General features: G+C 48.6%; 5 protein-coding genes and 1 long non-coding RNA gene across 8 annotated transcripts; 4 read left to right on the top strand and 2 right to left on the bottom strand.

The window, feature by feature from the left end:
• Positions 1–338: 338 nt before the first annotated feature.
• On the bottom strand, positions 339–3655 carry arg2 (arginase 2). The gene is made up of 8 exons (XM_037241350.1): positions 3274–3655; positions 3119–3191; positions 1490–1664; positions 1256–1415; positions 1080–1174; positions 904–1008; positions 694–830; positions 339–615 (listed from the first exon to the last, which is right to left on the bottom strand). Exons 1-8 carry the CDS (start codon positions 3385–3387, stop codon positions 422–424), a joined length of 1053 nt encoding a protein of 350 aa, XP_037097245.1. The 5' UTR covers positions 3388–3655; the 3' UTR covers positions 339–421.
• Positions 543–1020, top strand: LOC119116222. The gene is made up of 2 exons (XR_005096245.1): positions 543–661; positions 841–1020. It is a non-coding gene; the product is annotated as an uncharacterized LOC119116222 (long non-coding RNA).
• A 1204-nt stretch (positions 3656–4859) lies between the features above and the next one.
• Positions 4860–10763, top strand: LOC119116059 (RNA-binding protein 25-like). Of its 3 annotated transcripts, none has more exons than XM_037241169.1 (18): positions 4860–5043; positions 5304–5427; positions 5889–5938; positions 6028–6186; positions 6745–6802; positions 6917–7077; positions 7154–7336; positions 7411–7494; positions 7622–7920; positions 7997–8108; positions 8196–8285; positions 8359–8432; positions 8524–8674; positions 8817–9507; positions 9737–10044; positions 10125–10223; positions 10318–10365; positions 10443–10763. In XM_037241169.1, exons 2-18 carry the CDS (start codon positions 5322–5324, stop codon positions 10533–10535), a joined length of 2766 nt encoding a protein of 921 aa, XP_037097064.1. In that variant the 5' UTR covers positions 4860–5043; positions 5304–5321; the 3' UTR covers positions 10536–10763. The 3 variants fall into 3 exon arrangements, with proteins under 3 accessions (XP_037097064.1, XP_037097063.1, XP_037097066.1); XM_037241168.1 differs by having other exon boundaries at positions 6745–6817; XM_037241171.1 differs by lacking the exons at positions 4860–5043; positions 5889–5938 and having other exon boundaries at positions 5303–5427; positions 6061–6186; positions 6745–6817.
• Positions 10764–11392: 629 nt separating this feature from the next.
• slc39a9 (solute carrier family 39 member 9) lies at positions 11393–14184 on the top strand. Its single transcript, XM_037241367.1, has 7 exons — positions 11393–11890; positions 12225–12333; positions 12451–12663; positions 12771–12839; positions 13030–13115; positions 13179–13313; positions 13452–14184. The coding sequence occupies exons 1-7, from the start codon at positions 11795–11797 to the stop codon at positions 13686–13688; spliced, it is 945 nt and encodes a 314-aa protein (XP_037097262.1). The 5' UTR covers positions 11393–11794; the 3' UTR covers positions 13689–14184.
• Positions 14185–14701: 517 nt separating this feature from the next.
• plekhd1 (pleckstrin homology domain containing, family D (with coiled-coil domains) member 1) lies at positions 14702–18500 on the top strand. The gene is made up of 13 exons (XM_037241272.1): positions 14702–15049; positions 15495–15588; positions 15675–15764; positions 15857–15933; positions 16001–16092; positions 16160–16212; positions 16286–16380; positions 16496–16589; positions 16664–16884; positions 17153–17285; positions 17392–17536; positions 17603–17746; positions 17829–18500. Exons 1-13 carry the CDS (start codon positions 14778–14780, stop codon positions 17996–17998), a joined length of 1680 nt encoding a protein of 559 aa, XP_037097167.1. The 5' UTR covers positions 14702–14777; the 3' UTR covers positions 17999–18500.
• On the bottom strand, positions 18320–22048 carry ccdc177 (coiled-coil domain containing 177). Its single transcript, XM_037241208.1, has 3 exons — positions 21724–22048; positions 18669–21259; positions 18320–18594 (listed from the first exon to the last, which is right to left on the bottom strand). Exon 2 carries the CDS (start codon positions 21251–21253, stop codon positions 18923–18925), a length of 2331 nt encoding a protein of 776 aa, XP_037097103.1. The 5' UTR covers positions 21254–21259; positions 21724–22048; the 3' UTR covers positions 18320–18594; positions 18669–18922.
• Between the last annotated feature and the right edge of the window lie 1392 nt (positions 22049–23440).

Here is a 23440-nt window from a genome sequence, read left to right as displayed (position 1 = left end):
ATGAAAAATAAAAAATAAAACAATCCCAGCTGGTCCAAAAGTGCGTACTCAAATTCCTTATTATAACTAGTCTATAAATACACTTTTGGTTTGTTGCTAATCATACCTTTGAGCCAAGCTCCCTTTCCTTGTAAACTACTCCAAAAAATAAATACCAGGCATCCATGCCTTCATACATAAAATAGCAAAATAAATTAGTCGGCCTTGCCGTCTAAAATGTCTAGGCTTTACATGGCAAACCTTTTGAGACGATGACAAATACTTTCCACGATGAAATACAGCACAATAAAAAGTGGATTAAAAAAAAAATAATAGAATTCCTCAGCTATTTGATTCAGTTTTTTTTGTAGTCTTGGATGCAACACTTTGGAATGCTTATGGGGTTCGTGGAAGAAGTCTGTGGCTGTTTTGCTCTGAGCACTCAGAGGCAGAGCTGCTCCGTGTCGCCTTCTTTAGTCGAGCGGATCTCGTCAATGACCCCGTGAGCTCCTTCTCTCGTCTGCCCCAGGGATGACGCGATGACGTCGACAGCCAGGGAGGCGGTGGCCTCTATGGCCGCCTGTGTCGCCCCCACCCCGGGGTTCACCTCCACCAGGTCCATGACCGACAGCAGACCTGCAAATCCAGGACCACAAAGTTGCAAATCTTCGACCTGAAACATGTGAGAGAGTGTCGATCAAAGTTTTTGTTTACCTGTGTTGTGAACTTCCTCTGCGATGTAGATGCCCTCCCTGTAGGTCAACCCTCCGTTCACCGGCGTCCCCGTAGCAGGAGCCAGAGACGGGTCGAATGCGTCGATGTCAAAGCTCAAGTGAACGGGTCTTTGCTTTCTGTTGGAAGGCGAGAAGATGGTTTAAAGGTCCGACTCGGATGGAATGTTTGCCCCGCGACGTCGAGCGTTACCTCGCCAGCACGTGATCCAGAGCGACTTCCGTGACCCTCTGGATGCCGAGTCTGTCGATATCCCTCATGGTGAAGTACTGGATCCCCAAGTTCTTCAGGATGTGGCTGTGAAGAACACACAAAAGGGTTCACTGAAAAATCTTTGTAGGTTGACGAGCTTCCAGAATTCTCCTTACTACTCGCCGGGGTCCACATCCCGAAGTCCAATATACACCAGGTCCCTGCAGGAGAGAACCGGCTTCACCCAAGAAAACCCCGGAAGATCCAGCACCTACGTTGGACATGCATCGACAGGTAAAAATGACTTGTCGATGAGTCATATTCAAGATTCCAGACCTGCCTGCACCCTCACCTTATCTTGCAGCTCTTTGAGCAGGAAGGCCACCGGCTGACCGTGGAGATTCCCCGATGGTGAAGTCTCGGGCGTGTTCACATCGGCGTGCGCGTCAATCCATATGAGACAAAGGTCAGGACACTGTTGGGCGTGGCCTGCCACCGATCCAATGCCAAGGCTATGCACGAGAACCAAATGGTAAATCATAAATCAGGTTGCGCAAGAATATTTTTGGTGAGTCGATCTGGTTACCTGTGGTCCCCTCCTAGCATGACCAGGGTATGACCGGCGCCCACCGCTCTGCTCACTGCGCCCGAAAGCTTCTTTGTGGCGGCGCCCACTGTGCGAGGGGAGTGGACGTCCATGAAGGGCTCGTCCACCTCCGGGTAGTGGAAAGTGAGATCACCAAAGTCATGCACGGCGTAATCTGAAATGGACGTGTATAATCTTGGTGCAAACATTCATGCCACTCAAATACATCAGCCGCCAAATTTGAACGACCGATGCGAAATTGCAAGCCCATTCTCCCAGACCTTTTTCGTGGAACCATTGCGCAAATCCGCTTACGCAAGATCTATATGCATAGCTTCCACTCTGATGAGTCATTCCGCAGCATCGCCGGCCCACACCCAGCAAGTCTCGAGTTCGGATTTCAGTCTCGGCATTCTCCGACCCGATGTACGTCGAGGCAATGTGAGGTCAGATGACAGTGTTGTCTTACCGCGCAATAACGTGGCCAGTTACCTTGAGCAGCCACCACAGAAATAGACTGAAGGACAATTCTAAAGTGATCCGTTTTATCACACAATATTGCACCTGTGTATAGTGCTCACATGGTGGCGGCCCGAAGCTTTTAATGGACACCCCACCTGGATTTATCGGTACATCGTCCACCGGAATAAATCGTTACGGTTTCTGCCTTGAGGTAGTTTCACATTTTTAAATTATTATTTTTTCTTTCATTTATTCACTCTGATTAAGATAACTGCCCAAAAAACAAAACCTTACTTCCAATAAATGTCTGGTACTCTGTGCATTATCATTTGTATTAGCAAATAAAATAATTTTGGGGAAAAAAATCATAATTTTTAAAACATTGAAAAAAATTATACTTGTATTCCCCCCCTCATTTTTAGCATGATCAAAATTTAAAAAATTGCCATAACAGAATAATGTAATCTAGTACATTTGAGCAATCAATCAACCGCCAGCACTAATTACATTTTTAAACGAGCATATTTTCACGGTTATAGAGTTCACAGAAGTGCAAGCGAGTGCAGGCACGCACCAGAACGTACAGGACGTCCTTTTATCAGACGCATTCCATTTTGAGGGTAAAATAGGGACCGCAGTAGCATGTACTGTGTTTTGTATGTCGTATCTGATGTACTGTGACATTTACCCAAGGTTGGGTTCATTATTTTGACCCACAAATTGGGTTCAACATTGGCTTTAGGTGGGCTGCTGAAACTCAAACTGGTCGCTTTTTTTTTTTTTTTTTTCTCCTCCAAATCCCCTTTATGATGTTTTGGCGCGCGTGGGAGTAGGACGTGCCGCGACACGCTATGGGGTAAATTTTCACAGAAAATAAAGAAAAGAAACCGCGCGTCATCTTGCAAACTGCGGATTTCAGAGGCAAAGGAAGGGCCCACTTTCATTGTCTGCAGATCCTGAGCATGCGCAGTACGAACACGTGGAGATGGGACGCCATTTCAGTTGATTATGAATTAAAACGAATTGCAATAGTTCGTGAATTACACATCCCCACAATTATATTTTAAGGAAAGTCTTCTTACGCGTGTATGTAAAATATATACGCATGTGACTATGAATAGCCTGGTGAGGTTCAAATCTGGTTATGTAACGCCGGCCGGTGCTCACCCAAACCAGACAGCTGCTCGATGAGCCCCGCATCCCTGATGACTTTAGGCCCGTGTTCCACGCCTCTTCTTTTCTATACCAAATAAAACACAATCACTTTTCATTAATAAATGTGACATTGTTTTGCTTTGTCTGCTAAAATAGGATGTTTTTACCTGTCCATGTGAGAAGGGAGCCCCCAGCACGGCCACCGACTGGGCTCGGCTTGGCTGACCGCCTGCGAGCGACCAGGTTCGAGCAAGTCTTAGCAGATGTCCCCTGAGCGCCATGATTCTCCTCTCTCCTCTTTGGAGTCTCCGCCGTGTGTCTGACGAAAGACCGGCGCGTTATTGCCTCTTGTTCGGATGCCAAACGTGATCCGCACCCTCACAAGTTCCGGTTTGAAGGAATCCTACTGAAGCTACTTAAAATAATGATAAACAATCCAAAGAAACTCAGGGCTGTCCTATATATATATATATTTTTTTTTAAATCGTGTTTGCTGTTTATGTCCCGATCGAAAAGGTGCAGTTCACACAGTGAGCGCCCCCCCTTCTTAGTGCCACAGCTTGTGACGTCAGTCCGTGACACACCTTCACGACGACCAATGAAACGCGGGGAAATAAGTGGGTTTGGGATTGTGGGCGTGGTCTGTTTAGAAGCTGTGGGGGGGAAATGCAGTGCGTGAGGTTTTACGATGGAAATTTCCACGAATAGACGTAGCGGACCGTGGATTGATGGGATTGTTTACATTGTGACATCTGTTCCGAGCGCAGCTTTTATCCACGTGCCGGTCAAAAACATTGGATCACTTTACACAATCACCTGTTGAATCGCCATCTCACACGCGGACGTATACGCAAGAGCAGAACGTTTAATATTCATTTTATGTCAGGTTCTACAAAAAGTGTATTTTCATTAGTTATTATAAGGTGCCCTCCTTTCATTGAGTGATTATTTATAACGTGTTATGCAATTTTTCTTACAGAGGGCCATTAGGACAAGTGCTGTTTCGCTGCCATTATTTAGCCAAAGCAAATATTTGGCAATTGAAAAATCTTGGGGTCATACACCTCACGAAAATGTCGCAAAAAGTGACAGCCATCATTTGGTCTTTTTTCGTTCTTGTTTGTTTTTTAGAAGAAATAATGTTTTGAGTCACTATTAAAAAGCAGGAATTTTTAGCAGGCAGGAAATATTCGATTGTCAGATTTGAATATATTCAATTTGTATACGTATATATTCAATTTTAGGAGAGAAATCTTTTTTTACAATAGTTTTATTGAACGTGCAATCTCCAAGGCCGTGGCGCCCCCTATAGGCCGTGGTGCCCTAAGCTTTTGTGTGTGTATATAATACAATACTTTTGTTTAAAATCTCAGTGTTTTAAACTCATTACAAGATTTTCAGTTCATCAGTGTAACTGATATTGGGGGGTCCGAACTTCCGACCTTGACAACGCGCAGCAGTTTGACAGATATTGAGTAATACTTTACTGATATAATGCATTTTACACAGAATGTAATTCAATGTGATTCACATTAGTATAAAACATTTAAGGTTTGGGTTAGAATGAAAATGCTCTTCAAGACATTGATCATAAGTATTGTGGGTGAAAAAGCATAGTTTGTAACCTGGATTAAAAAGCAGTTTTGTCGGGATTTTATTCTATTTGCGTGCAGTCTAACGCGTCAGTCAAGGCTTTCGGACGCCCGCCTGCGAGACGTCGCTAAGGGCAGCACTGCTTCCTTGATATCACCATTTTCCCATGATCCTCTTCGTTAAGAAAAAGGCTCCCTCTATTTTCTTGTGTTCCTGAAGAGTACCGGTGTCATTACAAACGCCAAAACCGTACTCGCGATACGCTTTATTCCTCGTGTATGTTTAATGGGCTTGGGGGAACGCGCAGCGTTGCTGGGTCGTCCTTTTTAAAACCCATTTTATAGGTGAGTTACTCGGAACATTAGCTTCCCTCTCGCTAACGTGAGCTAGCAAGGCCACGGAGCTAACTCGCGCTATCGGTGCTAAAGCTAACTAGCACACTTATAACATGGCCGGCCGCGGGTTTTTCCTCTTCTTTTTTGACAAAAGAGCCGCGCCCTGCCAAAATAACTTTGACCTTTAGTGTATTAACAATAAAAGTAGTAATTGGGGCATATTTGTGAAGGAGTTGGTGTTGAGCTAGAATATCGTCTTTTTGTTACAGGTTCCTGTCCCCCTCACGATGTCATTCCCTCCTCCGCTTAACCGCCAGCCGCTGAGCATCCCCCAGTTGCCCCCCGGGCTCCCCCCGCCCCAGTTCGGCACCTTCGGCCCGCCCGTCCCACCAGGTATCAAATTAAGGAGTCTTTTGACCGACAGACACCTTTAAAAGTGTCAGTGGCTCCCGAATTTATTGAGCACCCATTTTAGATGAGAAAACTCACATGGAATTCAATCAATCAAAGTAGTCACAAAAAGTATGAATATTGACATGAAAGATTAAATGTGTGAGTGCTTGAATTATGTGGCCATTGTGAAGCATCCTCAAGTGTGTTTTTTTATTATTATTATGATTATTATTATCATCAAGGTTATACTTTATCCCATAGAAATATCTGTGTTGCCAACTTCCTGTTTCCAGCCTGGACTTTGGACATCTTTTTATTGGACTTTTAGTTCCAAAACATTTCGATTTATGAAAAAAAATTGAGCCAAACTAAGTGTTAGTGTCTCATAGATTTTTTAATATTAAACAAAACACCACTCTCTGATTGTAATATGTATTTTTTTTTTCTCTCAATTACTACAGGTACTCCCATGATACCAGTTCACATGGGTGTCGTGACCCCCTCTCCCTCAGTGAGTCACAGCAGACCTATGCTATTCTAAATGAAATTCCATTCAGTTGTTGTTTGACTTTCTATTTACATTTTGTTTGTTTTGGGCAGGTTCTTGTCCCAACCCCAGTTTCTGTTGCGCAGAAGCCGATGCTTCCAAACAAGATCAACTTCCGAGCCAAGGACCCAGAGGATGGCCCCACTACCACCGTGTTTGTGGGCAACATCTCAGAAAAGGCGTCTGACATGCTGGTCAGGCAGCTGCTGGCGGTGAGTTAGGAGCAGAAACGTGCCACATTTGCCTTGAAAAAAGGCACTCAGAAAACTAACATCTTGTTCTCCCATGAACCCTATTTTATTTTGTATTTTAGTTTCATGCTTGATGTGCCAGTGATTTCTTCAGCTGGCACTCTATAATGTTCTTCTTAAACCTCATCTTCTTTACAGGATAGCCACACTTTGGAAGAAGTAACAGTGTTGAGCATCCTACATTCATAGACAATATGTCTAACAATGAACCGATGAACATCACAAGTTCATGTATAAAGCCTTGACCTCAACCCGATTGAGAGGCAGTGGCTTGACCTCAAACGAGAGCATTTCACACCAGACATCCCGGAATCGTCCAATCCCCCATCAAAATGCTGTTTCTTAACCATAACCGTAGCAATTAAAAAGTCTCAAAACAATAAGCATGGTGATTAATGACAGATGTAAATTCTTGGAGAGAAAATAATAATTTTGATAAAGAAATTAAGTTTGTCATTATTCTTCCACAGGCCAATATTTGCGTAATATGAATTGTCTTTGTGTTGTCTGTTTTTGCAGAAATGTGGCATTGTTCTAAGCTGGAAGCGAGTCCAAGGCGCTTCTGGGAAACTACAAGGTAAAACAAAACGCAGTGAGTTTGTTTCAGTGTGTACAAAAGGACTGTCCTTACTCATTCACGTGTATGCATTCGGGAGTGTTGAAATTGGAATTTTCTTCCTCCTCCCACAAGCGTTTGGCTTCTGCGAGTACAAGGAGCCCGAATCGACGCTGCGATCCCTGCGACTCCTGCACGAGCTGATGCTGGGCGACAAAAAGCTGTTGGTCAAAGTAGACGCCAAGACCAAGGCGCAGCTGGACGAGTGGAAGGCCAAGAAAAAGAGCGCCAATGGCGTACGCTCAGCAGTCTCTCACGTCAAGGATACATCGCCGTGATTCCGTTAAAAGTGCCTTTTTGTTTTTGTCACAGGCGGCAAGCGGCGACGGTAAGAACGAGGAAGAGGATGAGGTGCTGGACGAAGAGACCCTGCGTCGAGACCAGGCGGCGAGGGGCGCCATCGAAGTGCTCATCCGGGAGTATTCCAGCGAACTCAGCAACTCCGCGGACGGCAACGGGCAACTTCGCAAGAAGAGAAAAGACAAGAAAGACGAGGTATCAACCACATATCGGGCAACGTTTCGTCGGCCCTTGGCACTCACTTGAAGCGTTTTTTTTGGGGGGGTCAGGATGACATCAACGCCATGGAGCTGGAGGATGACAAGAGGGACTTGATTTCCAGAGAGATCAGCAAATTCCGTGACACACACAAGGTGACTGATCATAGCTGCGTTTATTACACAATTACAGAGCTATTCCTGTAAAAGGAAATCAATCCTTATTCATTCCCATATAAACTTCAATGTAACTTATACCACTTTTCTGCTCTTTCTCCTTAAGAAATTGGAGGAGGAGAAAGGGAAGAAAGAGAAGGAGCGGCAGGAGCTGGAAAAAGAGCGGCGGGAGAAGGACAAGGAGCGAGAGCGCGAGAGGGAGCGCCGCGACAGGGAGAAAGAGAAGGAGCGCGAGCGGGACAAGGAACGCGAGCGGGACCGGGAACGCGAGCGGGACCGGGACAGGGAGCGCGAACGTGAGCGCGAACGGGAACGTGAGCGGGAACGCGAGCGCGAACGGGAGAGAACGAGGGAGCGCGAGAGGGAAAAAAGTCGAGACATCAGCGAAGCTCGCAGCCATTCCAGGTCAGTCTAACCACTTTTTGGTCAAACACGTTTCATGCTTAATGCCGCTCGGGTCATATTTTGGACATGTGTGCAGAGAGAGGACAAGAGATGACAAAAAACGAGACCGCGATGAAGATGAGGAAGATGTGTACGAGCGCAGGAGACTCGAGAGGAGACTCCGAGATAAGGAAGCAGCCTATCAAGAGGTAATTTAAAAGAAAATGTGCAGACTTAAGAAGTGCTCCCGCCTTCATGTAGTCTTGAAAATTGAGTCTTTGTTTGCGCTCCAAAAGCGGCTGAAAAACTGGGAACTGCGTGAGAGGAAGAAATTGCGCGACTACAGCAAGGAAATGGAGCGGGAGGAGGAACGGAGCCGCGAGACTGTAAGACCAAGTCATAGTATTGTAATTGTTTCACTGCTCGATTGTTGAAGTCATTATTGTTCGTCATCATCAGATGAAAGAAGCCAAACGACTCAAGGAATTCCTCGAAGACTATGACGACGAACGCGACGATCACAAATATTACAGGTCGGTGCCTTTTTTTTTTTTTTTTTAAAGCTTCGCACGTGATGAGTTTTATTGTATTTGTCACCTTCTCCTCGCAATGTTCTCCCTGTAGGGGCAGCGCTCTGCAAAAGCGCCTTCGCGACCGGGAAAAGGAGACCGAGATGGACGAGCGCGACCGCAAGCGAGAGAAGGAGGAACTGGAGGAAATCCGACAGAGGCTCCTGGCCGAGGGTCACCCCGACCCCGACGCAGAAATGCAAAGGGTGATTACCTTTAGTGAGATGCACTTGAACGTACCAAATATAAATAAAATGCCTGAGTAAATGGATTAATCGCCAATGTGTGCCCTGAAGGGAAAGCTCTTCGCAAAAATTCCCTAACATGCAAGTGGTTCACTGTGTGCAGTTGGAGGAAGAGGCAGAGCGCAGACGGAAGCCTCCTCTCAAGCTGGAACCCGAGGAGAAAGTGAAGCAAGAGAAAAAGGAACGAGAATCCCACCGGGAGTCCCACAGGGAGTCCCACAGGGAGTCCCACCGTGACTCCCACAGAGAATCCCACAGAGAATCCCACAGAGAGTCTCATAGAGAGTCCCACAGGGAGTCGCACAGAGAGTCACACAGAGAGTCCCACCGGGAAAGGGAGAAGAGCGCGTCGGTAAAGCCCGCTGAGCCAACGCCTCGAGACCCTCCACCACATTCGGAAGAGGATGAAGAGGAGGAAAGGCGGCGGCGGCGAAGGCGAGAGGAGGAAGAGGAGCAGCAGCGGGTGGAACAACAACAACATCATCAACAACAGCAACAACAAGAAGAAGAAGAAGAACAACAACAGCAGGAGCAGGAGCAGCAGCAACAAGAAGAGCAGCAGCAGGATCATGTGGCCCACAATGGTGGGGATTCACCTGAGGCTAGGCTGCACCTCAAAGCCCTCATGCGACCAATCAACACCGCTCCCTCTGTGTCCTCTGCCAGCGGGAATGCCACGCCCAACACGCCTGGCAACGACTCCCCGCGCGGCATCATCATTCCAGGCGAGCGAACGCCTGAGGTGCAGCCTCTCGAGGAGCACCGGCCCAAGATTGGCCTCAGTCTCAAGCTGGGTGGGTAAACGCCCTTGTCAGAGGTGCGGGGGCTCCGGCCACATGGCTCGACTCCAGTCGGACCAGTATTAGAATTTGGGACTTGGCTAAATCGAACCGCAAGTTGATTGTCAACTTGATTGAAATCTCGTCAGGACTTGATTTGATTTTTGTCACGGTCACTTGCGACTCGCTCCCTTCTCTCTGCCCATTGTTCACATTTAAGCCACTTTTTCTCCTCCTTTTCCAGGTTCTACCAACAGCCCCAGCCAGCTGCACGCCATCAAGCGCAAAAAGCTGGCAGCAGCAGACAGCATTTTTAACAAGTTCAATGAGGATGAGGATGCCGACGAGCAGCCGCGCAAGAGGAAGCTAGTGCCGCTAGATTACGGAGACGACGACAAGAGCTTGGGCCTGGACGGCGCCGACGTGTCGGCCGCCAAAAGCGGCGCCAATTCCGAAGAGAAACGCAAGAACATCCGCAGCCTCATCGAGAAGATCCCCACGGCCCGGCCCGAGCTCTTCACATACCCGCTCGACTGGTCCATGGTTGATTCGGTATGTTGACCAATGTTTTGTTTTGAACAAATATTTAGAGAAGAACACAAGTAACCGGTTGAAATTTGTCCTCATGGCAGACTCTGATGGACCGCCGCATAAAACCGTGGATCAACAAGAAAATCATTGAATACATCGGCGAGGAGGAAGCAACGCTGGTTGATTTTGTCTGCTCAAAGGTTCGGAAGTGGAGAAATTGAAACAACGAGTAAACCCCCCCCCCTAACATGCACGTGGTACTTTACTGACATTTAAAAAATGTTTCCCCTACAGGTGATGGCACACAGCACTCCTCAGGGTATTCTCGATGACGTCGCCATGGTAAGTAAACCAGACAGTTAACGTCTTTAAATCACATTTTACAAGATGGCCGACCAGGCTTGTTTTTGTGTCTTTAGGTTCTCGACGAGGAAGCGGAAGTGTTCATAGTCAAAATGTGGCGGTTGTTAATATTTGAAACTGAATTCAAGAAGATCGGACAAGCAAAATAAACATTCTCTCACACCGCTTTGCTCACAGTTCCGGCTCACCCACCCCGGATGACGGAAAGACATGTTGACATCTTGGTATTGCATGAAGAAACCTTAAGCTGTATTTTTGTTGAGGTTTAACGAATACACACAAAAACGACCATTTTATTTCCCTATCTGTTCTTCAATAAATCACTCATAGTGATACACTGCTTAACTGTGTTACCTAATAAATACTGTTAAAGTTTTTTTCCTTTTCTTCCCGTTATTGACATGCTCTCCGGACACGGACTCCTCGGTTTTAGGGTGGTATTCCCTTTCTGGTCAAGAAGAATCTTGAATAAACTTTTATGTTGTGTTGCAGTAAATAGAAGAAAGGCCTTACCTTAGGTCACTGGTGGGCAAATAAGGCCTGCCGAAGCATTTTATGTAGTCCGTTCAATCAAATCAAGTGTGTTGACTTAATATTTCTTGCCACATGGATTTCAATTTGGCAGAAAATAAGAAAAGCAGACGCTCAGTTTTCAGCGACATCATCCTTTCTATCTAACACGAGTCACACTATGATGCCACCACCAAAAGTACTAACACCACTGTTTAACAATTGAAATTTTTTGACTCAGAAATTCAAGTAAATGTGTCTAAAAAAAATGTAAGATGACTCCCAATCTCACCTGTATTTTGTAGCACATATTGGCATAATTGATCATATTTGTAATATTTATGAATCCGATTTTACTTAGTTATTGAATGTATCCTTTATATTATTTAGATTAATCAAATACATCACGTTGTACTTAAACTAAATTTCATCCTGAGTAAAACCATTTCCGCAACTGGTTACCACCTGCAGCGGTGACGTGGCAGTAAAACATCAGGTGACCCGGAAGTACTGTTCCACTGCTATTCGAGAGGCCGAGCTAGTTAGCATGTTTGCTCGCCTTAGACACGTCACGCGTTAGGGAAAAACGAATTTTTATTTTTTAATTTTGTGACGAGTCGTTTGGAGGACATGAAGCCCAGCGTGGCCTGCTTGGACGTCGACACGTCGAGTCGCCTCACTCGTGAAACACCGCCGCGGGACGAACAGTAGCCTGCCTCCCGAAGCAAGTTAGCTTAGCATAGCGAGAAGGCCTTCAATTAAATTACACGTCGTCGTGCTACAAGTGCGCTGCTTGCTAAACTCGTTTGTGAAGACCGGCCGTGAAAGCTCTGGGTGTGTCTTTTTCCTCTCCAAAAGTTCTTCTCCATTTTTTGGGGATTCTTTTCCACGTGCAGCCATGGAGGACTTCAGCACCATCAGTTTTCTGTCTCTGGCCATGTTGGTGGGCTGCTATGTGGCAGGGACTATTCCCTTGGCAGTCAACTTCTCAGAGGTAAACGCTCCTTCAAGGGCCACTCTGATATTCTTTCATTAACAAAAAAAGAAGCAAACCAAAGGTAGGGTTGAGCATTTATTGGAATTTACATTGCAAGCAGTGGAATGCAAATATAACAAAGGCTGCAAATTGACGTTTAAAAAAAAGTCGAATTTTAATCGGTTGATAATATAAATAATCGCCAGAATCGTTTGTAGGCTTGCAGCCTAAATCTGAGTTTGAAATGAATGATTTGTCTTTGTGGGGGAAATAATAGGAAGAGGACCTTGTATAAGTGGCAACAGGTGACTACGCCTTTATTTCTTATTTTTCTTGTAATGTGTCCAATCAGGAGAAGCTAAAGCTGGTCACCGTGTTGGGAGCAGGACTCCTGTGCGGCACGGCCCTGGCCGTCATCATTCCAGAAGGCGTCCACGCTCTTTACGAGGAGATCTTGGAAGGTAAATTTACTGAACACAAAACAGTAGACAGAAGCGGTTTGTTAGTGGGAGGAGGAGCCACACCTTTCTTATGTATTTCGAAGACAAGACACGCTTTTTGCTTACATTGATGCTCAGGGGGCGGACACCACCCCCCCAGCCAAGTGGGCGTTGTTGTCGAGGTGTCGCAGGCAAAGAGCGACGCAGCGGAGGCGGTGCTGGCCGTGGACGGCCATCACGAGCACGGCCACGAGCAGCTGCACGCCTGCATCGGCGTGTCGCTGGTGCTCGGCTTCGTCTTCATGCTGCTGGTGGACCAGATCGGCTCGTCGCACATGCACAGCGCCGAGGGTGAGATGAAGCGAGTAACACAAAAAGTCATATCTTATTTCACCTTTGGCTTTTCAAGCATTCACACATAATTTGCTTTTTTTTTTTTTTGAATGTGTATGTCACAGATTCAGACTCGGCCAGAGTGGGCTCCTCCAAAATTACCACCACCCTCGGTCTCGTGGTGCATGCAGCCGGTAAGTCAAATTATGTGTCTTCTTCAAATATGAACTCATGGAAAACCTTCAAAAGTTCACATTTGATGTTTGAAATGAACAGATGAGGTTTGAAAGGAAAAAAAAAGCGAGTTGCTGAAGCTACTTGCCGGCTAGCTTGATGAGGCATCTGTTTGCGGGCGGCTAAACATCACGGTTTTGTCACTCGCAGCTGACGGCGTGGCCCTCGGAGCTGCCGCCTCCACCTCTCAAACCAGCGTTCAACTCATCGTCTTCGTCGCTATCATGCTACACAAGGTAAATCGTGCACGAGCAAACGTCCAAAGTCACAATGAGATGATTTTTCAAATCCTTCAACAGGCCCCCGCCGCCTTCGGCCTGGTGTCCTTCCTCATGCACGCCGGGCTGGAGAGGAATCGAATCCGCAAGCACCTGCTGGTGTTCGCCCTCGCCGCGCCCGTCTTGGCCATGCTCACCTTCCTCGGACTCAGCCAGGTACAAGCCGCATGACGACATCAGCTGGCGGCTCTTTGGTTCCTCTCATTGCGCACAAATGAGGGCAAGGTGCATGTTGTCAGTACGATGACGCAATCATGAAACAAAAATCCCGTTCTTTGCTTTTCCCCACCTCAGAGCAGCAAGGAGGCACTGTCCGACATCAACGCCACCGGCGTGGCCATGCTCTTCTCGGCCGGCACCTTCCTGTACGTGGCGACTGTGCACGTGCTGCCTGAGGTGGGCGGCGTGCCGAGCCACAGCCACGGCGCGCCGGGCAGCAACGGCGGCAAAGGTCTGAGCAAGGTCGAGTTAGGCGCCCTGGTGCTGGGCTGCCTCATCCCGCTGCTGCTCTCGGTCGGACATCACCATTAGGAAGACGGTTAAAGCAAAAGACTTGTGGACATGGAACTCTTATGCTCACGGCGGCCATTTTTTTTTTTTTTTACTGTACATATCTCTTCGACACAGATTTCAAGTGACGCTCAAGTGCCATAGTAGCTGCGACTCGGCCGCTTCCTGTTTCCGGGACACGTGTACATTTTATTTCTTTAGGGAAGAGTTTCTCAATTAACAAAGCTTTGGTTGCCCTCACCAATTAAAGGGATTTTCCGTAGACACAAGTATTTTAGATCCTCTCTTTCGGGACTCCGGCTAAATTCACTTGTCAAATGCAGTCATCATGAAATGTTCCCGATTGGGGTTGACAAACTTTAAAAACATTTTAGGCAGTGTTGTGTGTATATATTATATATATATTTTGTCATTCTGCAGTGAGTCTTCCTCGTGTTGGATGGTGCAAAGTGGTTTGCAACACGCAAGGCTACTTTTTACGACTAAATTAAATGTCTCATTTTTTTAAGATGGTGCATCTAACGTGTCTCGGCTCACTTTACTGCATCCAGATTTTTTTTTTATCCGTCCCTTCTCTCCGGGTAATGTTCCGTCACAAAAAGGTGTCGGGGGAATGTGTTCGGAGGGCACACGTGTTTGGGGGGGGGATAAATCCACGCAGAGGAGGATTTGAGTTGGTACTTTTAGCTTGACGTGATGCTGTTAAATGCGTCTTTTAAATATGGATGGACATCCTCGCTTCTCCGAAAGTGAGAGTGAATCAAAAAAAGGCATCCCTGCAGTTTGTTAGAGCAACAGAAACAAAGTGGAGAAAAGCCTTTAATATTCCTAATGCTGAGCTGTCAATATCTGGAATCAGACACATGTTCCCGCCCGTGTTATGACATGTTCTCACCCACGTCGTGAGCAATAATCTGACAGCACAGTCCTAATGCTGCTCTTAAACTGCAGTAATCTGAAGCCAGGCTTTTACTGGCTGGAGCGCGATTGACTTTCCGGTGTGCGTGACCCCCCCCCCCCATCCTCTCTCTCCCTGCCTCCAGCTGATGAGCATATTGGCATGCACATCCTTTCGCCTCACTGACTTATTGAGGATTTGTTAGCATCCTCATGCGCAGCGGGTTAATTGTTATCGACTATTTTGACATTCAACGGACTCGTGTTTCTGATTCGATTTCTAGTACCTCCCTCCTCCTCCTTTTCCTCCTCTTGTTTAGCCAGGGCAGGATGTTTCCATCATCGTCCAGAAGCTCTGCGTTCTCGCCCTGGTCGTCCATGGAGCAGTCGGACTCGGAAGCGTTGGACATCAGCGCCAAAGTGCAGCTGCACGGCGTCCTGTGGAAAAGACCCTTTGGACGACCCTCAGCTAAGTGGTCACGCAGGTCAGAACTTGCCATCACTATTGTTGACATTATTTATTCTTGTGCTTATATATGAGATTTAAAATATTGGGAACAGTTCTTCCTAGGTTTTGCGATTATCTATTACAAACGACTGCTGGTACAAAAAAAAAAAATTGTGGTTATGTCATGATTGTCAGTATGCTGAGATCAGCATCGCGGTGACGTAACTGTTGAGGAGTCACGGCTCAGTCAATTTGCAGTTGTGCGATTGTTTGTGCGAGTGATGATGGTCGATGATTTTTATGTTCCCGACGGGGATAGTGTGGGAAAGTAGAAAAAAAATGGAAGAATTATAATATACCCAAAAGTCAATAATTTAACCTGCCACCAGGGGGAGATACATACATATATAACAAGGGGGCCGCTGCCCCCTGCAGCCCCCCCTCTAGCTCTGTCCATGACTGCCAATTACTGTTTTGCACAGATTCTTTGTGATCAAAGACAGCTTTCTGCTCTACTACGCTGAGAGTGAGAAGAGGAGCTTTGAAAGCAGCAGGATCTTCAACATCCACCCGAAGGTCAACTTTGGTTACCTCGCCAACTTCCCCCCGCCCTCGCAGAGTTGTGCTCATTGTGTGCATTGTGTGCATTCATGTTGTATCAGGGAGTGATTCCCCTGGGAGGATGCGTGGTGTCTGCCACGGAGGACATGGGCATGCCCTTTGGCCTCGTTATCAGTCTGGAAGACTTCTCGGTGAGAACTTTTATTCTAATAAAAACTATTATAAGGGCAAATGAATAACAGTGGTGGAATGATTTCCTACTAAATGACGTTGTGTTGACCAGGGCACCATTGTGGTGGCAGCGGAGTCTGAGGAGGAGCAGCTGCATTGGATGGAGATGCTGCAGGAGTCGGGCAAAGTGTAAGAAACACTCAAATCCTCTCCTCCCTTTGAAATGTTTAAATGTTGTCTCTGTTTCTATCCACAGCACGTGGAAGAACGCTCAGCTGGGAGAAGCCATGATTGAAAGTCTGGAGGCTCAGGGGCTTCAGCTAGCCAAGGAGAAGCAGGAGTACTTAGGTCGTTTCCACATGGATATCTTTGTAGGAGACTTATGGAATTGCGATTCAACGTGTTCTTCCTGCAGATAAACTGATGGAGGAGACGGAGGAGCTCACGCACCAGCGAGCACAGAGAGAAGTATAAAAAAAAAAATATATATATAATTTTTTTAACAAGTCGTGCTTATGTTTGCGTGTTTTATTTTCTGCAGGAGCTGGAGCGCCTGAATCAGGTTCTAGAGGAGGAGAAGATGAAGTACGAGGAAGTAGTGATGGAGCTCAAGGCCGAGCAGGAGCAAATTAAACTGTAAGAATGGAACAGTGACACATTTAAAGACCCCGTGAAGTCAAACTGATTTGTTTCTAAATACATGATTCAGTTTCGTTCGGGTTTGTATCAGCTTTTTTTTTTTCCCCAACAGCGACCTGGAGGGCACGACTCAATCTTTGCAAGGTGTAGCGAGTGAGAAGGAGGAGCTGAGCGGCCTAACGGTCATGCTGCAGAAGTCCATCGAGGTACGGGACAACGTACAATAAGAATCGACGAGAACGTTGGAAAAAGTATCCCGACCTCTCGAGTGCTTTGGCAGCAACTCTCCCGGGAGAAGCGGAGAACTCTGGAGCTGCTGGAGGCAAAAGCCGAAGACAAGGAGGAGGAGGAGGAAGAAGAGGAGGAGAAGACAGATGAGGAGGAAGAGGAGGTGGTGGAGAGCAGGAAGGCGCCGGGAAACCTGGACCTCCTGCAGGATCTGCACCACATCGAGGAGCAGATGAAGCTGCTGCTGAAGGAGAAGGAGCAAGCAGACGAGAAGTAAGAAGGTTTATTCATTTTGCCTTGATGTATATTTTGAAATGAATTTGACACAAATGTTAGAGCACCCCTGCTTGAAATGAACAAAACAGAGTGCTAATGGGAAAAAAAGCTCATTGATTGCTACTCTTGCGCAAGCATCGACTGTCACCATTTGGGCAGCTTTTTATTGACTGGGAAGCGCTGATCATGGGTTGTTTTTGTTGGGCGGGTCAAAATAGAGTACGGTACGTTGGACATTAAATTTGCTCAACTGTTGTCGTTTCAGGCTGCGTGAGAACCAGCAGAGGGCAGATGTCCTGCAAAAGGAGCGAGAGTTTTACTCGTCACAGGCCAATACGCTGCAGCAATCGCTCACTCAGCTCACCGCGGACAAGCAGCAGACGGAGGCCGAGCTGCGGGTAGGTCTCAACCTCCACCAGTGGATGTTGAGGTTTGCTGCTGCCATCTAGTGGTGGAAACAATTTAGTGGGTGAGATCTTCATTTCTTAAACTCTTCCTCGTCAGGCGGAGATGGAGTCTCGCATGGAGTTGGAGAAGAGGCTGAAGCAAGCCGAAGAGGCCCTGCAAGATCTGGAGAAAGGTCTGGACTCTTTGGATCGCACCAGCGAACGAGATCAGAGGATGAGGGGTGACGTGACTCAGCTGAGGCGTGAGTTGAGCTCGTGCACATCGTGCGTTACCCACGTCTCTTTGACGCCGCCGCCGTGTTCCTCAGGCTTCTTCGAGGAGTGCATCTGCGCGGCCGAAATCGAAGCCAAGCTGCCGGCCATCATGAAGAACGCCGTCTACCTCCACAAGGCGGCGGCGCGTAGGATCAAAAGCTGCCGCGTTCAGAGGAGAGCTTCAAGACGACACTGGTGTAAGTCATACGCTCGTCGTTAAAAATGTTTGTCACGATTTGTGACTGAGGTTCTTTTTTTTTTTTTTTCTTTTCTTCCCAGTGAAACACTCCAAGTCCTTTGCCACGGCCAGCCTGGACGGCGGCGTGGGCAACAGCATGGAGGAGCTGAGGGAGACGGCACGCCGCCTCACCTCCGACAGTAACTTCCGGGAGAGCGTGTACAAGATCATAGCGCGCAAGGATGTCGCCACCAGCTTTGACCAAGACTGACGTCGGGTGGACTACTTCCCCGGGCGGAGGTGATCACGTTTGTTTATGACGCCAGTGAAAACAACACACGGCAATAACAAACATGGCACACGTTAGCTTTAGTTACTTTGTTGTAGATTTTTCTAGTTGATACTCGAGTGAGGTAGGAATTTATTTTTTTAGTATGAACCCTTAATTTGAGACTTGGCAGTCAACATAGTGACACCAAATTCTATTTTTTTTTCAATCAATTTTGTACAGTTTTGATCAACTGTAAATCATAATTTAGGGGTAGAGCGAGTGGTCCAAAATGGCCGTCGTTATCGAGATGAGACACTTCCATTATCAAAGAAGAAAAAAAAAGTTTTATTCTCCTTTTGATTGTTTCCTTGCCACGGCCAGTTTTGTTTTGAATCGTAGCCACACCTGAACTGAACATGTTGCACACAGGAAAGAAGGTTTGCGGAACAGAAAAGGAACTGCCTTGATGTTAATAAAGTCTGAATCTCGTACAGCACCCCCCCAAAAAAATGTAGAATCATGTTTCATTTGGCATTGTGCAATTTGATGAGCGTTCTTCTTTTCCCCAGGACGGCTCGGTTCATCATCTCATGGACCTGAAATGACGCACGGAACTGTTAGCCGCTAATGCTAATATCAGCTTCTCAGCTTTCTGAGAAGAAACGCTTACCTGAAGCTCTTAGCTTACGCATGGCCGACAGAGCGTACGAGGGGAAGATGCGGATGTCTGGTGATTCGTCGTCATCCGGTTGTTTATTTTTCGGAAGAATTCCTCCTTTCATTGGGTTGTGCTGCTGCCTGAGGGAGTTCTCTTTTAAGAGCCACGTTCGCCGTCATGGAGGTACAAAAGTGGGATGGATGTGGTTTCTAATAATACGTCACAACAAAAAAGGATTTTCGAGGGGGAGCGTTGAAGAAGCGGTCCTATTTGTCATCCAGGCCGGCTTGGAGCTGAGCCTCCAGCGCCATCTTGTCAAAGGTGCGGCCGTTGGTCTCCTCACGCACTTTGTCTCGCACGTGGAAGGAGGCGCGTGCCACCGAGCGAGCGCTCTCCAATACGGCGCGCTTCTCCTTGAAGATCTGCTCGCTCTTCTCCAGCTTGCGCTCGATGGATTGCAGCAGCTCTCGCTGCCGCTGTCGCTCCTCCTCCTCCACGCGTTGGCGGTTGAGGCGCTGGAGCCGTTCCTTCTCCCGCCGGTTCTGCACGGCGCGCTGGGCCTTCTCCTTGGCGCGTTCCTCGGCCACCAGCGCCGCCTGCCGGGCCCGCTTGTCCGCCTCTCGGGCGCGAGCCTCCAGCTGCATCTGCAGCTGGCGCTCGCGGGTCTCGGCAGCTCGGCGGGCTCGCTGGATCTGCTCCCCCTCGCGCTTGGCCTTCTCCCGCAGCTCCTGACCTCGTCGCTCCACGATGTGCTCGTAGTTCTCAAGGGAGCGGTTGAGCTTCTCCTGCGCCGCCCGCTTGGCCTCCTCGAACTCTTCTTGCTCACGCCGGGTGATCTCCTGGATGAGGGCGGCGTGGCGCCGCCGCTCGGCCTTGTTCAGGCCCCGCCGCTCCTCCTGGGACTGGTGCTCCTTCTCCTGCCGCTTGAGCTCGGCCATGGTGAGCTTCTCTTTTAGTAACAAGCGCTCCTGCTCTAACATGGCCGCTCGTTCCTCCTCCAGGGCCTTAAGGTTCTGCTCCTGCAGAGATTTCTTGTGCTTCTCTTCGCGCGCCGCCTGCTGCAACCTACGCAGGCGGTGCCGCTCCTGCCGCTCCGCCAGCTCTCGCCACTGCTTCTCGCTCTCCTCGGCTTGCCGCATCTTGGCGGCGGCCGACCGACGCTCCTCCCGGCTGAGCCGCCGCTGCCGCGTGGACACCTGCGTCTGCCACAGCCTCTGCCCCTCCTGCATCGCCCGTTGCTTGTTGCGCTCGTCCTGCTCCCGGCGGAGCTCCTCTATCCGCCGCTCGCTGTCCCACTGCAGGTGGGCGACGTAGCGGGTCTGGCTCAGGATGTCCTCCTCCTGGTAGCGGGCCAGCATCAGCGCCGCGATCTTCCGGTCGCGCTCGGACACGGCGTTCAGCCCCCGCCGCTTCACCTCCTTCACGATGCGCTCCACCTTCTGCGTGGTTTGCGGCGAGTGACTCAGGTCCCCCAAGCTGAGGCTGCGGCCCATCAGAGAGTTGAACGTGGCCAAGGTTCGAGCCCGAGGGTTGGACACTTTGGCCGAGCGCTCCCGGGGGCCATCCCAGCTGTACGACGAGGCTCCGGACTCTGAGGAGGTGCAGGTGGTGGTGTTGGAGGTGGAGGAGCAGACGGGCTCAGTCCTCCTCTGCAGGGACTCCAAGGAGTGGCTTTTCGCACGCACTTTGGGGTGAAAGTGTCCATTGTGATGTGAAAACAAACCTCCAGCGACGCCGTTTGGCGGTTTTGACACCGATGGCGTCAAGGTGGACTTGGCTCTGACGAAGGCGGGAGCTTTTGGGGTCATTCTGGGGTACGTACTGGAAGGTTTGCCCCCAGAACTCTTGCGAGCTACCGGTGGAGGCCCAACTGACTTCGGTCGCGGGCTTCTCCCGGGGGACTGCTTGGAACCTGTGGAACTTGCTTTGCTTGATTTTGATTGGAGCGATGGTCCTGATTTAGAAGCTGAAACTGAATCAGTAGCTGAGCTGGCGGTCTCATGTGTAGGAGTGGTGACTTTGTTCTGGTCCGACGCAGAACAGTTCACCGCCGCCTGCATCACCCGCCGCTTCTCCTCCCTGACGATCCGCTCCCGCTCTTCCCTGCAGTGGCGCAGCTTGGTGTGGCGATCCCGCTCGTAGACCTCAAATAGACCCGTCGCCACCCGCATGGAGCGACCGGGCGCCTCGCGGGCAAAGTCGGAGAGCGGGCGGGACAGAAGCTCCACCGGCTTGACGCCGCAGCGGGCGCAAGCCTCCAGCGAGCGCGGGCTCGTCAACACGTAGCGGCTACCCTCGGCCGCCGGGGAATCGAAGTTGTACAAATCCAGGTGCAGCTTGGGTGACAGGTCACCATCGGGTTCCGGAGGGGGCGGCGGCGGCGGCGAGGGAACCGCCGGAGACGAGGTGTGGCAGGGGCTCGGCTCAGAGCTTCCGGTGGGCGGAGTCTTGAAGTCCCCGACGTCGCCTTCCTCCTCCGTGATGGCGCCATCAGCCTGATCAGGCAAGCGTTGGTCTCCGGCGACCACGGCGGAGGCGCCCAATTGCGGAGCGATGGACTTGGCGGTCTGCTCCTCAGTCTCAGACGGGTCCACCATCTTTGGCTGAAATGGAGGAAGAGGGTTCAATGAGGTGGTCAGCAGGGGAAGGGGGAGGGTTGCCTGCCTGTCTGCATGCATGCATGCGTGCACATGTGCATGCACTCAAGTGACTCTTTACAGCAGATGAGACTTTCCGCCTCTGGGAAAGTGACATCACACACAGGGAAGCTCTATTTTTGGCCGATTTACTAGGCCAAGTGAATTATGAAAAAAATCTGTTTCTCTCCACCACAAACGAGACTAGTTGATGAACGGAGAATAAATTGTGGAAGAAAAAAAACAACAACTCTGCAAAATCCACGACTGTAACGTGTCCCCAATTGAGAGGCTTAGATGATACTAGAACCTGCCACAACGAAAAGAAGGCCTCGGACCCACACCCACACTACCACTGACCAAACATAAAACGATTTTCTCCATTTTATGTTCCAAATGAATATTAGCACAGAAGAGAATCGTATGCTGACCTCCCAGTGTGCAAGACGTCGCTTGAAGCGGTGCTTTTTTCCTCTTCGATGCGTTCAGCGGGCCTCGTCCCCCGCATAATAACATCAGCTGGCGGTCGGACCTCCTCTCCCCCAACGCCGCGGAGCATCACGCCGCCTCAGCATCTTGACACTCGGATGCGCAGGTCAGTTCCACTTGAGAGCAAAAAAAAAAAATCTAGCCAAATGTCTGCTTTTTGTGTGATGTCAATCACGCTTGTGCAGCAGCAGCAGCATCCACCCGCTTCGTTTCAGCCCCGCCTGCTCTCAGCCCAATATGCTCACAATAGTGACGGCAATATGGACCAATGACTGCGAGGCTTCTGCGTGCTTTTAAGCCTGATGCGTTCGGGCGAGATTTCTCCTATAGAATCTGAGATGTCTCTCGAATATTATCTTTTGCTTATATTTTCGTTCAAATGAAAATAATTCATCCGAGTGGAGCGTATTTAATCCAAATAATACGAACGTGATGCATAAATGGATGAAAATAATCCTGAAAGACAGCAGCTGTCATCAACAAAGATAGTGTAATACACCTAATGACCGCTAGAGGGAAGCAGAGCACTATGTTTTGTCTTGCAGATAGTCACCAGCAGCAAGAGTGGTTTTCAAGTTTGTCAACGAAAAGCCGTAAGTACAAAAAGTTCAGTGGATTGTTTGTTGATGCATTGTATTTATTTAGTTAAATATGTCCAAATAAATAATTAGCAAACATAATAATAGGCGTGAATTTAACCTGCAGTGATGGCTTCATGTTGACCCACAAAACTTGTGACAAGTTGAGGGAACAGTGCCACTTTAATTGAGTTTTATCAGCAGCAGAGAATGCGCTGCCTGGCTTGTTACCAAGGCTGAGGCGGGGTTGCGGGGCTCAGGTCAAGTTTTGTGTTGTTGTTGTTGTTTTTGGAAGCCCGAACTGGCGGGGTCACGTAGAGGTGAAGTCAATACCCGTCTTAGAATGAAATTGACACTCAAATTGTGTACTCAAGTAGTAATATTTCACTTCACCTTGAATTTATACATGATTTCAATTGCTACTTTTACCCACTAATGGCTATTTACACGACATTTTACTGACAGAATGGTCACTAAATGCTGAGTGCAGGTGTTCAGCTTCACAAACGCAGCTTTTAAGCTCTGAAAAGGGCCAACAGGTCAACTTTTATCTACCCCCCCCGCCCCCCCCTCTCTCTCAGGCCTTTCAGCCCCCCTCCACTCTTTGTCCCTGTAGATGTTTTCTACTTGTTGGCCGTGACGGTTCAGCAGCTTGTGGAAAGCCTCAGCCGAGGCCACGTAATTAGAGCTATTGAGCTGCTGGAATTGGCACAATTAGGGTCGGCATGAATGATTGCAAGCAGCAGCAAGTTGAGGGGGGGGGCAAGACAGTGTGGAGATTATTTAATGAGGTAAAAACAGAAAACCATCTGGAATTTTGCTTTGCTGGATGCTAAAGTTTTTGGGATGAACTGAATTTGTAAGAAGGTCACAGCACAGGGCCCTCGCTTATGATGCTGGAGTGCAGAGATGAAGATGAATGCGGGCCAACCTGAAGGAATGTTAACGAGATCACCTTAAGTGATCCCCCTTCACTGTCCGCCGCCCGGCCCCCCATAGAGATTGAAGTTTTGCCGTTGTGGGCAAAGCAACACTTGTGGCTGAAAACAAAGTGCGGCGTGGGATGGGTCGAGGGAGGCGC

The sequence above is a fragment of the Syngnathus acus genome, chromosome 22 (assembly GCF_901709675.1).
Source record: "Syngnathus acus chromosome 22, fSynAcu1.2, whole genome shotgun sequence".
Lineage (NCBI taxonomy): Eukaryota > Metazoa > Chordata > Actinopteri > Syngnathiformes > Syngnathidae > Syngnathus > Syngnathus acus.
This window is presented reverse-complemented; position numbering and strand designations above follow the sequence as displayed.

Coding starts and splice junctions, on each gene's coding strand:
- slc39a9 (XM_037241367.1), top strand. CDS start 11,795: ATGGAGGACTTCAGCACCATCAGTTTTCTGTCTCTGGCCATGTTGGTG. Junction 12,334..12,450: donor TTACGAGGAGATCTTGGAAG/GTAAATTTACTG, acceptor ATTGATGCTCAG/GGGGCGGACACCACCCCCCC. Junction 13,116..13,178: donor TCGCTATCATGCTACACAAG/GTAAATCGTGCA, acceptor ATCCTTCAACAG/GCCCCCGCCGCCTTCGGCCT.
- plekhd1 (XM_037241272.1), top strand. CDS start 14,778: ATGCGCAGCGGGTTAATTGTTATCGACTATTTTGACATTCAACGGACT. Junction 16,381..16,495: donor GAGCAGGAGCAAATTAAACT/GTAAGAATGGAA, acceptor TTTCCCCAACAG/CGACCTGGAGGGCACGACTC. Junction 17,747..17,828: donor AGCTTCAAGACGACACTGGT/GTAAGTCATACG, acceptor TTTTCTTCCCAG/TGAAACACTCCAAGTCCTTT.
- LOC119116059 (XM_037241168.1), top strand. CDS start 5,322: ATGTCATTCCCTCCTCCGCTTAACCGCCAGCCGCTGAGCATCCCCCAG. Junction 7,078..7,153: donor AGAAAAAGAGCGCCAATGGC/GTACGCTCAGCA, acceptor TTTTTGTCACAG/GCGGCAAGCGGCGACGGTAA. Junction 7,921..7,996: donor GAAGCTCGCAGCCATTCCAG/GTCAGTCTAACC, acceptor ACATGTGTGCAG/AGAGAGGACAAGAGATGACA.
- ccdc177 (XM_037241208.1), bottom strand. CDS start 21,253: ATGGTGGACCCGTCTGAGACTGAGGAGCAGACCGCCAAGTCCATCGCT.
- arg2 (XM_037241350.1), bottom strand. CDS start 3,387: ATGGCGCTCAGGGGACATCTGCTAAGACTTGCTCGAACCTGGTCGCTC. Junction 1,416..1,489: donor ATGCTAGGAGGGGACCACAG/GTAACCAGATCG, acceptor TCTCGTGCATAG/CCTTGGCATTGGATCGGTGG. Junction 616..693: donor AGAGGAAGTTCACAACACAG/GTAAACAAAAAC, acceptor CTGGATTTGCAG/GTCTGCTGTCGGTCATGGAC.